The sequence below is a fragment of the Geotrypetes seraphini genome, chromosome 1, assembly GCF_902459505.1.
Source record: "Geotrypetes seraphini chromosome 1, aGeoSer1.1, whole genome shotgun sequence".
Classification (NCBI taxonomy): Eukaryota; Metazoa; Chordata; class Amphibia; order Gymnophiona; family Dermophiidae; genus Geotrypetes; species Geotrypetes seraphini.
In genome coordinates, this window is record NC_047084.1 from 253,019,670 (window position 1) to 253,034,724 (window position 15,055).

The 15,055-nt window shown below is 44.1% G+C and overlaps 1 protein-coding gene across 2 annotated transcripts in view; it reads right to left on the reverse strand.

Moving 5' to 3' along the window:
• Positions 1-15,055, reverse strand: part of STX18 (syntaxin 18) — a 200,740-nt gene that overhangs the window by 132,367 nt on the left and 53,318 nt on the right. For both annotated transcript variants that reach the window (XM_033949373.1, XM_033949363.1), the window contains exon 2: positions 12,663-12,730. In XM_033949373.1, the coding sequence (XP_033805264.1) occupies positions 12,663-12,730 (68 nt within the window). The remainder of the gene's footprint in view (positions 1-12,662; positions 12,731-15,055) is intronic.

The following is a 15,055-nucleotide window of genomic DNA, read 5'->3' on the forward strand; positions in this document are numbered from 1 at the left end:
CGTCCAGCTCTCTTCATTGTGAACCGCCTAGAAGTCGTAAGATTATGGTGGTATAGAAGAAATAAAGTTATTATTATTATTATAAACAGAAAACAAATATAAATCAAACATACCATATAACCACAAAAATGAGCACAAGGACAGACAAAACAAACATAATACAGGAAGGACGAGTACACAACAATTCCAAATCAAACAATTGCACCTTGGATCAAGGGGCCTCATCTGAAATCATCACAGACTGTAAAAGGCAGTGTTAAAACCTTTCACGCTAAAGTTTTGATCGGGCTGGTTACACCCTGAGGCAAAAGCAGAATTGGGAAACGCTGGCCACCACTAGTGTACCGATCGTAAAGATAAGTTATTTATCATTTTTCCTTCCATCTTAAACACTGCATCGCACAGAGCTTGTAGACACCTCAAAAGAGCTTTTTAATTCCAATGAGGTTTTTGCCCGACCATCTTTAACCACCATTGTGGGGTGGGAGGGTTTAAATCTGAGGCTTTTTCCTTCCTTGAGTTTAGGACTTTTTGCATGTGCTTTTGCTGTTTCTTTCACTCCCTTATTTACACTGTCTATGTGAAAGTGTTGTATATTATCAGTAGTGGATTTTCACTAATTCTGTATTATTTAGAAAACCTGTCAAAAGCAACATCAATAGAAGGCAGCCTATTAAGCTGTAGCTGACCTCTACACCAAAGATTTTTTCCTGTGCTCTTAAGGACCTCCAGGAGATAGTAAATGATATGGATGGGCAGACTGGATGGGTCATGTGACCTTTATCTGCTGTCATTTTCTATATTCTGTGTTGCTGAATAATATGGTTTTTCCAGGCTCACAAGAATATGAATCTGCAGCCCTTGCATACTCCTGAAAATATACAGAGACAGCTATTCTTCAAATTTGTTAGACATAAGTGGGAATAAACTGAAGAAATCGAAAGGACTGCTACTCGTGGAAAGGGACACATAGGTTCAGAATGTTTCTCTAGTTCTTATTTCAGGGAAAGTTGTTCCAGTCTGATGCCTTAAGATCTTATCCATTTGTGTGCTCAATTCAATCCTGCTTATCAACCAAGAAAATTATTTCATATGGGAAACTTCTTAACCTTATCACATATTTATGCCTATCTCCATGGATATTTCTTCTACCATGTTGCTCTTTGTGCTGACCCCCTAAAGCAGGGGTGTCCAACCTGTGGTCCGAGAGCCACATGCGGCCCCATGAAGTATTTTCTGTGGCCCTGGTTGAGGGCGATGCAGTGTTTTCCTCTGCAGCCCCCGGGTGTTTACTGTCTTGCCAGCTCCCTCCTCTGTCTTGCTGCAGCGTTTGCACGGCCCCAGAAATATTTTTTTCGGCCAATGCGGCCCAGGGAAGCCAAAAGGTTGGACACCCCTGCTTTAGGGGTATAATACAATCAAACCTTGGTTTGCGAGTAACGCAGTTTGCGAGTGTTTTGCAAGATGAGCAAAACACTCCAGAAAACTTTTGTCTCGCAAACCGAGCACCGCCCCGATAAACGAGCACTTACAGCTGTAGAGAGCACCACTTCAAGGAGATGCCTCTTCCGTCCGCCAGCTTTCCGCAACAAGTGCCTTCCACACCATGTTGGCAAACCCCCGAGCCCACGTAGTCGAGCGCAGTCCCACATGCGCATTACAAATAAGCACGCACATCGAAGATGTGCTCATTGACGTTGCGCATATTTATAAGTAGCGCGCATGTTGGATGGCCAGTGTTCTCCCCAAGGCCTTTTAGTCCGGTGCACCGCCCAGCTAATTTAGATGACCACCCGGAGAATCCTTCTGCTGCCGCCGATGCTCCTTCCCGGGCTGACTCTCCACTGAAAATTTTGTTTGACGCCTGCCTTTTTTTTTTTTTTTTTGCCAGCATGCTTTTACTTGCTTTGGGCCTTCCTCGTTGCCAGGTCCTGCCTACTTTGTTTCCACAAAGGCAGGACCCGGCAGCGAGGAAGGCCCGAAGGAAGTAAAAGCAGTAAGTTGTAAGCTTCCCTCCGGGGCTTTATCGTGTGCGTGCTGGCTTCCCTTCTCTTCCCTCCCCCCCACGGGATGCAACTTCCGGTTTTGGAGAGAAGAGAAGGGAAGCCGGATGCACACGATAGAGCCCCGTAGGGAAGCTTACAACTTACTGCTTTTACTTCCTTTGGGCCTTCCTCGCTGCTGGGTCCTGCCTTCGCGGAAACAAAGTAGGCAGGACCCGGCAACGAGGAAGGCCCGAAGCAAGTAAAAGCAGCAAGTTGTAAGCTTCCCTCAGTCGCTGGCCTATGAAAGATAGGTCAGCGATGGAGGGAAGCTTACAACTTCCCTAGCGACTCTCCCAACGGGTTTGTGAGCTGGGAGGGATGGGAAGAGAAATGTTGCTGCTGTAATGAATAGGAGAGGGGAAGGGAAGGGAAATGTTGCTGCTGCACCCAATTTTTTGAGGGGAGGGGGAAGTGAAAAGCTGGTGTACCCAATGGGGGAGGGGGAAGAGAAAAGCTGCTGCTGCACCCAATTGGGGAGGGGGATGAGAAGTATTTCTGCTGCAGCACCCAATTGGGAAGAGAGAGGGGAGAAGGAAGACCAGGGAAGGGAGAGGAGAGGCAAGAGACACCAAGACTATGGGAAGGAGGGAAAGGAAAGAGCTACCAGACCATGTAGGGGGGGAGAGATGTCAGCACATATGGGGGAGGGGGAGGAGGGAGATGCCAAGGCATGGGGGGAGAGAAGGGAAGGAGATAGAAATGCCAGACCATGGGGTGGAGTGGGAAGGAAGGAAGGAAAGGAGAAGAGAGAGATGCCAGAGCATAGGGGAGGGAGTGAAGCTGAAATGAATCATGTACAAAGGAGAGAAAGGGCACAGGATATACAGTTTATTGAAGGGACATAGAAAGAGGGAAGATGCCATATGGAAGAGGGAAGATGCCATATGGAACAGAGAAAGGGCGGACACTGGATGGAAAGGGCAGAGAGGGTGGACAGTGGATGCAAGGGGCAGAGAGAGGGTGGACAGTAGATGGAAGTGGTAGAGAGAGAGAGGGCAGAGGCTGGGTGGAAGGGGCAAAGAGAGGACAGATGTTGCATGGAAGGGAGTGAGGACAAATGCTGAATAGAAAGAAGAGAAGATAATTAAAGCAGAAACGACAAAAGATAGAAAATTTTTTTTGTTGCTTTACATAGAATCAAGTAGTATTGTAACTGTATTAATTAAAGTTTATAAATAGGAAATTGAAATAAGGCAGTTTTTTGGGGACTAAACTCCTTTCCTCAGGTCAGGACAGGATACCATACCCTCCTTCCTCCACCCGACAACACTCGAGCAGGAGGGACCGGCCCTGCATCTGCTCTCTTTGAGCTCAGCCTCCCACCTGACCACTGGGGATCGCCGGTAAGCTTCCTGCCTGTGCAGGGTTGATCGGGCTGACTCTGCTCACTTTGCCTCGGATCTCTCAGCGTTCGGATTGCCTCAGCCCGTTGTGGGCCGCCGAAAGCCTCCCCAGCGATTCTTCAGGCAGAGGAAGGAGGAAGCCCCCTCCATTTTGTCCCTCCTTCCTGTACCCGACAACACTCGAGCAGGAGGGACAGGCCCTGCATCTGCTCTCTTTGAGCCCAGCCTCCCTCCTAACCACCGGGGATCGCCGGTAAGCTCCCTGCCTGTGCAGGGCTGATCGGGCTGACTCTGCCCACTTTGCCTTGGATCTCCCAGCGTTCGGATTGCCTCAGCCCATTGTGGGCCGCCGAAAGCCTCCCCAGTGATTCTTCAGGCAGAGGAAGGAGGAAGCCTCCACCATTTCGCCCCTCCTTCCTCCGTCCCACATCTCCTTTCAGAAAGGGCCGTTCTGACATATCTTGCCTGGTCCAAATCCCCATTCTTACCCTATTTAAACCTCTTACAGGACAGTTTCCAGTTGTTTTGATATTATCCAGTTGCCTACTTATCCCGTTTAATTCGATCTCCAGTTGTTCTGATTTTTACCCTACCTATTGTTTTTAAATGTCACTTATTATTCCTACATGTTACTATCTTGCTGCCAAGTTTGGTTTTCCAGCTGCTCTGATCCTTACCCTACCTATTGTTGATCATCCAGTTCATAATCTACCCAGTTCACTATCTAGTAGATTATCCAGTTTAGATTTCATAGTTCACCCACCGCTAAGGATTGGACTCCATGCCAACCTTCTTCCTCTTTTTGATACAAAACTGCCTAGCTCTTCCCCCGATCAAGCTCTCCCCCCCAAAAAAAAAAAATAAAATAAAAAATAAAACAAACAAACAAACAAACAAAAAAATATAACATTTGATGCTTAAGGTTCACCTTCCTTCTTGTACCACTTGCCTCAACTAGACACCAACTTACTCTCCCACCTTAAACCTTCTCTCAAAGGTTAATTTAGCCCCTAACTCTCCCCTGTGCTTACACCGAGCCTTCCTCTCTCTGAAACTACCCACTCGCAAACCCAAACCAGCCCTACCTCCCAGCCCCCCAAAGATTCCCAACCCTCATCATGAAGCTGCCTTCATGGCTCCTTCTCCTCCTGCTCTGCTCTTCTCCCTACACCACCCCCTGCTTGAAACCTCCTTCCCCCAATCTTCCCGACCCCTCAATTGACTTTAACATCTGTCCTGGCCTCAGAATCCCCACGATGTTACACATCAGAAACCATTCCTCCAAAAAAAAAACAAACCCTCGAAGAGTCAACCACGCATCCTTAAAGCCTGTTCCCTCTGCCAATCTCCCCAACCTTGCCTCAGACTCGCTCACCCCAGTCCCAACACTCTATTGCAACGCCAGATCCGCTTGCAACAAGACTCAAATCCTGAAGGACCTACTCGAGGACTCTGACCCGGGATTCCTATGCATCACGGAATCATGGATCACAAAAGATGACACATTTACACAAAATGAACTCTGCTCCCACGGTTACCAAGTGTCTTCTCTCCCAGAACTAACCGAAAAGGAGGCGGCCTGGCACTACTCTACAAATCATTCTTCGATGTCCAGCTCATCGAAAAGAGCAGCCACACCTCTCTAGAATACTTGCTAGCCTCAGTCAATGACGAACTCCAACCTCACCCACTGGATATCCTACTTTTTTATCGCCCACCTACCCCTTGGAACAAATCCTCTGATCTCGTTCTCGAAACCATATCAAACGCCTTCCTCAAATTTCAAAGATTATTGATCATTGGGGATATCAATCTCCACCTTGACGACAACACCAACAAGGATACAACTGAATTGAAGAGCTTCCCCCCCCTTCTTCACCATCCCCAACCCACGAAAAGGGATGTACTCTAGACCTGGATCTTACCGCCTACAAAACTTCAGCCGATGACCCCCGCTGGGAACATGTCCCCTGGTCCGACCACTTCCTTGGGACCTTCTGCCTCCCCATTTTCATGTCGCATCTTGGGGCTCCACCCCGCTCCTCTAATTCCATTACCTTTCGCAAAAAAATTTCAAGCGACCTGTTCTGGACAAAATTTCTCAAACAATTCTCCTCTGCCCCTAAGCCTGCAGACTCAGAAACCAACTGGAATAACTGGATCGCCCTCTCCGAGTCCACCTACCACTCACTCGCCCCCCATTCCACCAAATCCATCTCCTACCCTCGCAAAGCCCCTTGGTTCCTCCCATATCACAGAGAACTAAAGCAGAAATGTCGAGCCCTGGGGTGCAAATGGAAAAAATCTAACTCCCCTATAGATAGACAGTCCTGGAGAGCCAATATTAAGTTCTACAATTCAGCACTAAAAAAAGCAAGGAAGAACTACTACGGTGACAAATCTCCAGATCCAACAACCAGAGTAGTACACTTTTCAACATCTGGCACTCCCTAACCTCCAAAAAAAAAAAAAAAAAAAAAAAAAAAAAGACTCCACCTCTCTCTCAGCTGAAGTTCTAGAAAAATTCTTCAATGAAAAGGTCACTACCTTACGAAGCTCCTTCCCACCTGCAGTCTCCTACAACTCCCTGGTGCTCACTGATTCCAACCCTACTCTAATGGTCTCTAGCCCTATCCCAGCCGACAGATCCTGGACCGCCTTTGAGCACGTATCTGAATCCCTCATCCTCTGCCTCAAACTGAAATGTTGTAACTGTTTTTTAGACCCTTTCCCCTCTTACTTCTACGAGGAAATACCCACTCAGGCCATCTCTTCCATTACCAAACTCTTAAACTCCGCCCTACATTCGGGCCTTTTCTCCCTTGAAATGGGCCATATTGACTTAACCCCTCTACTGAAAAAACCTGACCTCGACCCTTCCACACCATCCAGCTATCGCCCAACAGCAAATATCCCTCTCCTAACCAAGATGCTCGAGTCCATCATATCGACCTAACTCTCATCCTATCTAGAGAGATTCTCCATCCTCCTACCTTACCAATATGGCTTTCGTCCCAACTTCAGCACCGAATCCCTATTGACCTCCCTAATTTCCAAGGTTCAACAACTTCACTCTCGCAACAAGTTTGCCGTCCTCCTACAATTCGATCTTTGCTGCTTTCGACGTTGTCCACCATGATATTCTAATCTATCAACTCTCCGAGATTGGCATCTCCTCCACAGTCCTTGAATAGTTCTCAAAATTCCTCGCTCCCGATCCTACACTGTCAACATGAATGGCACCTCATCCTCCCCCTGGAAACCAATCTGTGGAGTCCCGCAAGGTTCATCTTTATCTCCTATCCTTTTCAACATCTATATGTCCTCTCTAAAACTCCTCCATCTATCCCCCCTTGAAACAATTTACACTTATGCTGATGACATCCATGTCCTCCTCGAGACCGACTCGAACCTCACCAATCTCTCAGAGAACATATCCGCTTGTTATCTCGAACCTCCAATCTTGGGCCCACACCGTCCAAATGAAATTGAATGAATCCAAGACAAAACTACTTTGGCTCGGCCCAAAACTAGTTCAGCTACCCACCTCAATCCCACTGTCCTCCGGCTCCACTCTGCAGCTCGAATTCTCCAGCAAGGTCCTGAGCATCATTATTGATTCTACATTGTCCTTCAATGACCACCTCAACTCCCTGGCAAAAAAAATGCTTTTTCAGCCTACACATGCTGAGGAAAGTAAGATCCTGTTTTCCATCAAAAACATTTTGCCGTTCTCGTCCAATCCATCATCCTCTACAGACTAGATTATTGCAATTCTATCTTCATAAGCCTAACGAAAAAAAATCTTCACAGACTCCAACGGATTCAGAATGCCGCGGCCAAGCTTATCTTTGCAAAAAGTAAATTTGATCACATCTCACCGCTCCTATCCAAGCTTCATTGGCTTCAGATAATTTCCAGAGTCCACTTCAAATGCATCTGCCTAACTTTCAAGATCCTCCACGGCATCCTTCCTCCATTTATTCCACTTTCTTGGAACTCCTCAAATCTTAATACCACCAGACCTACCTAAAAATTGAAACTATCCTTCCCCTCACTAAAAGGCATTTCCCATCCAGGAAAGCTGGGGACTTCCCTCCCCTTCAGATTTACCGAGCTCTGGAACAACCTTATCTCCCCTCTTCGGAACCTGAGCTCTCTCCAACTTTTCCTTAAACATCTGAAAACCTGGCTTTTCTCAAAAATGTAACACTCCCTCCTCCTCATAGAAACATAGAAAGATGACGGCAGAAAAGGGCTATAGCCCATCAAGTCTGCCCACTCTACTGTCCCACCCCATTAAGTCAGAGTGCTGCTCGACCCATGTAGAGATCCCACATGGATGTCCCATTTATTCTTAAAGTCAAGCACGCTAGTGGCCTTGATCACCTGCACCGGTAGTTTGTTCCAGTGATCCACCACCCTTTCTGTAAAGAAATACTTCCTGGTGTCACCACCAAATCTCCCTCCTCTGAGTTTGAGCGGGTGCCCCCGTGTGACTGAAGGTCCCTTAGGAAAGAATATGTCGTTTTCCACCTCGACACGACCTGTGACGTACTTAAATGTCTCAATCATGTCACCCCTCTCCCTGCGCTCTTCTAGAGAGTAGAGCTGCAACTTGCCTAGTCTTTCCTCGTATGAGAGACCCTTGAGTCCGGAGACCATCCTAGTGGCCATTCGCTGGACTGACTCAGCTTGAAGTACATCTTTACGGTAATGTGGCCTCCAGAACTGCACACAGTACTCCAGATGAGGTCTCACCATGGTTCTGTACAGTGGCATTATGACTTCAGGTTTACGGCTGACGAAGCTTCTATTGATACATCCCATCATCCTCCTTGCCTTGGATGAGGCCTTCTCTACTTGTTTGGCAGCCTTCATGTCTGCACTGATGATTACTCCCAAGTCCCGTTCTTCCGAGGTCGTAGCTAGTGTTTCTCCATTCAAGGTGTATGTTCTGCATGGATTTCTGCTGCCGAGATGCATCACCTTACACTTCTTTGCATTGAAGCCCAGCTGCCATGTTGAGGACCAGTTTTCCAACTTGATCAGATCCTGCGCCATACCATCCGTGAGATCGCTTTCACCTACTATATTACACAGTTTGGCGGCGGCGTCAAACAGCGCTACATTTCCCTGAAGCCCTCGGGTCAAGTCCCTTATGGATATGTTAAAAAGGGATGGTCCCAGGACTGAGCCCTGCGGCACTCCGCTAGTCACCCCCGATGTCTTAGAGAGGGTGCCATTGACCATCACCCTCTGAAGTCTTCCATTCAGCCAATCATTGACTCATGCCGTTAGTTTCTCACCTAACCCCATTGATTTCATCTTGTTTAATAGTCTACGGTGTGGGACACTGTCAAACGCTTTACTGAAATCCAAGTACACTATGTCCAGAGACTCTCCCGAGTCTAGCTTTCCTGTCACCCAGTCAAAGAAGCTGATAAGATTGGATTGGCATGACCTGCCCCTAGTGAATCCATGTTGACAGGGATCCCTCAGATTCTCCTCATCCAATATCGTGTCTAATTTCCCTTTAAGTAGAGTTTCCATGAGTTTACACACTATTGATGTGAGACTTACTGGTCTGTAATTCGCAGCCTCCGCTCTGCAACCCTTTTTGTGCAGAGGAACAACATTGGCAGTTTTCCAGTCCAGGGGGACTCTCCCCGTACTTAGGGAGAGATTGAAGAGCATGGCTAACGGTTCCGCCAAAACATCGCATAGCTCTCTGAGCACTCTTGGGTGCAGATTGTCCGGTCCCATGGCTTTGTACACCTTGAGCCTTGACAGTTCTTTGTAAACATCAGCTGGTGTGAACTCAAACTCCTGAAATGGGTCATCCATGCTTTGCTTTGCATCCAGCCGAGGCCCGTGCCCTGGTGCCTCATAGGTAAAGACTGAACAGAAGTAATCATTCAGTAGTTTGGCTTTATCGAAGTCAGTTTCCACATAATTCCCGTCTGGCGTTCTAAGGCGCACTATCCCGTTTGTGTTCTTTTTCCTGTCGCTAATGTATCTGAAGAAGGATTTGTCCCCTTTCTTGATGTTCTTCGCTAGAGTTTCTTCCATACGAAGTTTGGCCTCCCTGACTGCCGTTTTGACCGCTGCAGACTTTGTCTTGTATTCAACGTTTGCTTCTTTTTCCCCCATGCGTTTGTATGATAGAAATGCTCTTTTCTTCTCCTTGACGAGGTATGATACCTCATCTGTGAACCATTGGGGTTTCCTTTTTCTTTGTTGTTTGGTTACCGATTTTATGTAGCGGATAGTTGCCTCATGAAGAATCGATTTCAAGATTGTCCACATATCTTCCACATTATCAGTTACTTTTTGAACCTGCAGCGTCTGGTAGATGAAATCTCCCATGCGTGCGAAGTCAGTGCCCCTGAAATTGAGTACCCTTGTTTTTGTTTGTGATCTAGGGAAGCCTTTCTTAAGGTTAAACCATACCTCTGTTATCCTAGTCCTCTAAACATTCTTCTTTCCTCCGATCTTCATCCATTCCTTGGAGTTCCTTTCTCATCCCAATTCCTGTAAACTGTGCCGAGCTCCACGACTATGGAGATGGTGCGGTATACAAACCTAAGGTTTAGTTTAGTTTAGTTTAGCAGGGGTGCCCAAATGGTCGATCACGATCGACCAGTAGATCGTAAAGGCAATGTGAGTCGATTGCGTTGCCTTTGCAATCTTTTTCTTCCTGCCTCCCCGAGCCAGGCCAGGCGCGTACAAGTACCAGACTCACAAGACTTCACCTCTGACATCAATTCTGACGTCGGAGAAGTAGTTCTGGGCCAGCCAATTGCTGCCTGGCTGGCCTGGAACTTCCTCTCCAACATTAGAATTGACGTCAGAGGTTAAGTTTTGTGAGTTCGGTGCTTGTACATGCTTGGCCTAGGTCATCGGCGTGGTGGCTTAGGGGGTAGGGAAAGAATTGGGGAAGTGGAGAAATCGGCATGATGGCTTGGGGGGACAGGGGGAGAGAGAAAGAAAGACAGGCAGGGGGAGAGAGAGAGAGAAAGAAAGGCAGAAATAAAGAGGGGGCATGGGGAGAGAGAAAGAAAAGGGAAGTGGCAGAAAGAAATATTGGATTTACAGTCAGAAGAAGGAATGCAACCAGAGACTCATGAAATCACCAGACAAAAAGGTAGGAAAAATGATTTTATTTTCAATTTAGTGATCAAAATGTGTCTGTTTTGAGAATTTATATCTGCTGTCTATATTTTGCACTATGGCCCCCTTTTACTAAACCGCAATAGCGGTTTCTAGCGCAGGGCATTCAGCGCATCTCCCTGTGCTAAAAACCGCTATTGTGATTTAGTAAAAAAGGAGGGGGTATATTTGTCTATTTTTGTATAGTTGTTCCTGAGGTGACATTGCATAAAGTCATCTGCCTTGACCTCTTTGAAAACCCATGGAACATAAATAATTAACATTTTCTCTGCGTAGTGTGCTATGTGTTTTTTAAAATTTTATTGTTGGTAAATCATTTTGACTTGGTCATTTTAAAAGTAGCTCGCAAGCCCCAAAAGTGTGGGCACTCCTGCTGTAGAGCCATTCTTGTATGACTGGATGAGCTATATTTATCTTTTTTTTTTTTTAGTTGTTTAAATTCATGCAGAAATAAATGGCTAGATTGAACCTAATAACTTCATTAACGCTTTCCCTTTTTTAAATCTCTATACCATTTGAAAGAGAGCAAATATCTAATTATTCCCTTCTAGCATTGGATGCTTCTTAAATTTAGCAAAAATATTCTGGCACAAGTGTCAAACCTTAAAAAAGGAAGTCATATTGAGCACTGGAAAATAATAATAATTAACTAATAAAAATAGTACACATTTAGGGCTCCTTTTACTAAGTTGCGAAAATGGTTTAAGCGTGTGCTTAGCGCGCATAGAATTACCATGCGCGCTAGACACTAATGCCAGCATTGAACTGGCGTTAGTTTTCCCACGTAGCACGGGAGTTTGCGCGTGCTAAAAATGTTAGCGCACCTTAGTAACAGAGGGGGTTAATTTTCCCCACCACAAAATTTCCCCATCCCGTCCCACCCGGCTGGAAAAAATTTCTGGGGAGAACACTGATGGCGCTCGGCTACATGGGCTCGGGGGTTCTCCAATGTGGTGCGGAAGGCTGGTGGACGGAAGGGGCAACTCCCTGAAGCGGTGCTGCCTGCCTGCAGCTGTACAGCGACCCTGATGTTTGTGCGCGGCTGGCCACCTACAAACTGCAGCACCTGACAGGTACCCACCCCTGGGTCACCCCTTGCCACTTCCTCCCAGTTCCTTATCACCTTTTGGGTTGTGGAACGAATTGTCTGTGTTGCCATTTTTTTCTACGGGGAACTTTGATTTGATATACGAGTACTTTGGACTAGGAACATGCTTCTGGAACGAATTATGCTCGTAAACCAAGGTACCATTGTAACACAAATCGGAAAGCTGCCATAAACAGATTTTTTTTGTTCAGATGAAAAAGCTCAAAACAATTTAATAATGGATGATATGGGGACTGAAAAAGACAAAACTCCCTCAGTCTTGGAATAATCATATTTACTGCTAACATTGGCATGCAAGGATTATGCTCTCTCAAATATCTATTCTACTTCTGAATGACAATTACTGAGGAAAGACTTGATTTTTTAAAATTTTTCTGTGCACTTATAGTTGTGTCACTGTTTTGACAAGATGTTCTCAAACAGTTATAACAGTATTTCTCAACTCGGTCCTGGAGTTCCCCCTTGCCGGTCAGGTTTTCACGATATCCACAATGAATATGCATAAACTGCCTCCATTATATGCAAATTTCTTTCATGCATATTTATTGTGGATATCCTGAAAACCTGACCGGCAAGGGGGTACTCCAGGACCGAGTTGAGAAGCATTGAGTTATAGTATCGCCTAGTGGAAATACTAAAACATTTTCTCCACTTAAGTCCACAAAAAAGTGTTAGGTGCATCCGACTCAGGCTCATAGGAACCAACTTTTCAAAATGACTGGCGTACTAAACCCAAAGGAAATTATTCTTCCTTGGATACAAAGAGTTTGAGCACCCCCAATAATGAACAAACACCCATAGAGCTGGTTCCTATGCTATAGCTGGCAAAATTGAAACTTCCTATGAGCACTTGAGAACACAGAATTCTGAAAATGGGTTAATCAATTCAGCTAGATTATAAATGTTTCACCAGTACTAAAAAAACACTGAATTTATAATTTACAGTACTTTAGAGGGAAATAACAGAATCCATGCAGCAAGAAGTGTCCTTACCTACAGGCATTAATGTAATCTTTTCTGTGTTCCAGAAGAAAATCTTTCAACTTCCCAATGTTAGTAATCTAAATAAAAACAAATCAATGTTAATCACAGAGATCACAATTTTATTGTATTCAACAATAACTTTTCCTTGTGAGCCTTGTACAAATTTATATAGCACTCATTTCAAATTGCCCATTTTCTATTCTTTTGATACATTTCTAAAATCAAGAAGCTTTCAATATTTGCAACAGAATCTACAAAGTAATTCTGGCTATTTCATCTATTCCTCCAATCTTGCACCCAATTTAAAGCTCATAGCTCCTCACAGAAAGTGGCACTCTGCAGCTTCATGCGGTTATTTGTTGTTTATTCTACTATCCCCCACACTGTTTATTTAGGATAGGGATAACAGCTTAACAAATGTAAGGCATAGCCAATGCCCATTCTACTTTACACTTAGCATGTGAAATAATGTACACTAAATGTCAAGCCAAAACCATGTTACCACAGCTGGGTATTAAATTATATACTTAATCTCCAAATTCTATAAATGTCACCCAAAGTTAAGTATGAGGTTATAGAATAGGATCAGTTGTGTGCATACAATTGGCAATAAACTGGTGATAATTACCAATAATTGGCATTAACAGCACTAATTGGTGCTACTTTGCAATTACATACATAACACACTTATACACCCTATTCTATAAATAGCATCCCCAACTTCTCTCACATGTAAATGCAAAGGGGCATTAACGTGGGGAAAACATGGGTTTCAAATAAAGTGAATTAAATAATATATTACTTGATTGAATAAAATACAATAAAATTTGAATTAGAGTGCTCAGTGTGATATCTTATTCAAAACCGGCTGGTTTGTAGAAAAAAGATATAATGTTTCTACATCATTGCACTCACCTACCTACCAACCCTTAGACACTTATTGAGTCTGGACTATTATGATTGACTTGTACAAATAAAGCAATGTAAAAAGTACTTAGCTGAATCCAGATGATGACGATTGTCAAATGAACGGTATAAAGTCCAGGATCAATGAACATATCTTCTCAAGATGGAAATGGAAGTATGCATACTTTTAACTGTTGCAGGTGCTGACAATCTTGCAATGAGCTACTCCAAGTTTGTATTGCTGGTTTTGATACAGTAAAAATGAAAGTGAGTCCCCAAAACAAGAAAAACTGCTAGAACTCAACAAAAATCACCATGTAACAAAAACTCCTCAACGTGAAATGAATAAATGTCCAAAATTTCCTCAACACCGATCGTGTTTCACCACGGGTTGCTTCATCAGGAAGAAAAAGTGAAAACTTCGGACCTCCCAATAGAGGGAACACGCCACCAGAGAATCTCAACATAGAGACCTCACTTTCATTTTTACTGTATCAAAACCAGCAATACAAACTTGGAGTAGCTCATTGCAAGATTGTCAGCACCTGCAACAGTTAAAAGTATGCATACTTCCATTTCCATCTTGAGAAGATATGTTCATTGATCCTGGACTTTATACCGTTCATTTGACAATCGTCATCATCTGGATTCAGCTAAGTACTTTTTACATTGCTTTATTTGTACAAGTCAATCATAATAGTCCAGACTCAATAAGTGTCTAAGGGTTGGTAGGTAGGTGAGTGCAATGATGTAGAAACATTACATCTTTTTTCTACAAACCAGCCGGTTTTGAAAAAGATATCACACTGAGCACTCTAATTCAAATTTTATTGTATTTTATTCAATCAAGTAATATATTATTTAATTCACTTTATTTGATATCATATAGTGTTTGGTGAATTTAGTATTGTAGCTTATTTCTCCAATATATTTATATATTTGGAAAACATGGGTTTGTCAGGGACATTGACTATCCTTGCATGCACTTTATATCTATATGCTCAACTACCAAATTTAGGTGCCACCATTTGTGCCAGCCAAAAAAATGGCATAAGTGGTCACACCTAAAGTTTGGTACCTAACTGTGGATTTACACTAGGATTATATAACAAGATTTGGACACTCGCCTCTGCCATTATACTGTAGAATACTAGCTTAGCACCCAACTTTTTAACACCTAACTTTTGATAACCTTATTTGAATCTATATCTAAGTGCTTTACAACGCTTTAGTAAAAGGATCCCTAAATTGCTGACACAAATATAATTTTGCTTGCTGTCATGATAACAAGTACTAGCTATGAAGGGGTGCTAAAAAATTCTCAGCCCAACTTCTTAAATTCTGAGCTTTAATTTGCCGCTGAAGAGAGTATTTTATTTTGCAAAGTGCCAATTTGCAGAATTGTAATGCTGTTTTGACATTGTTTCAGATCAATAATTGAACCATGTCAATGAAAAAGTGTGGAATTTTCAAGTGTGGAACTTCAAGCCGTCATG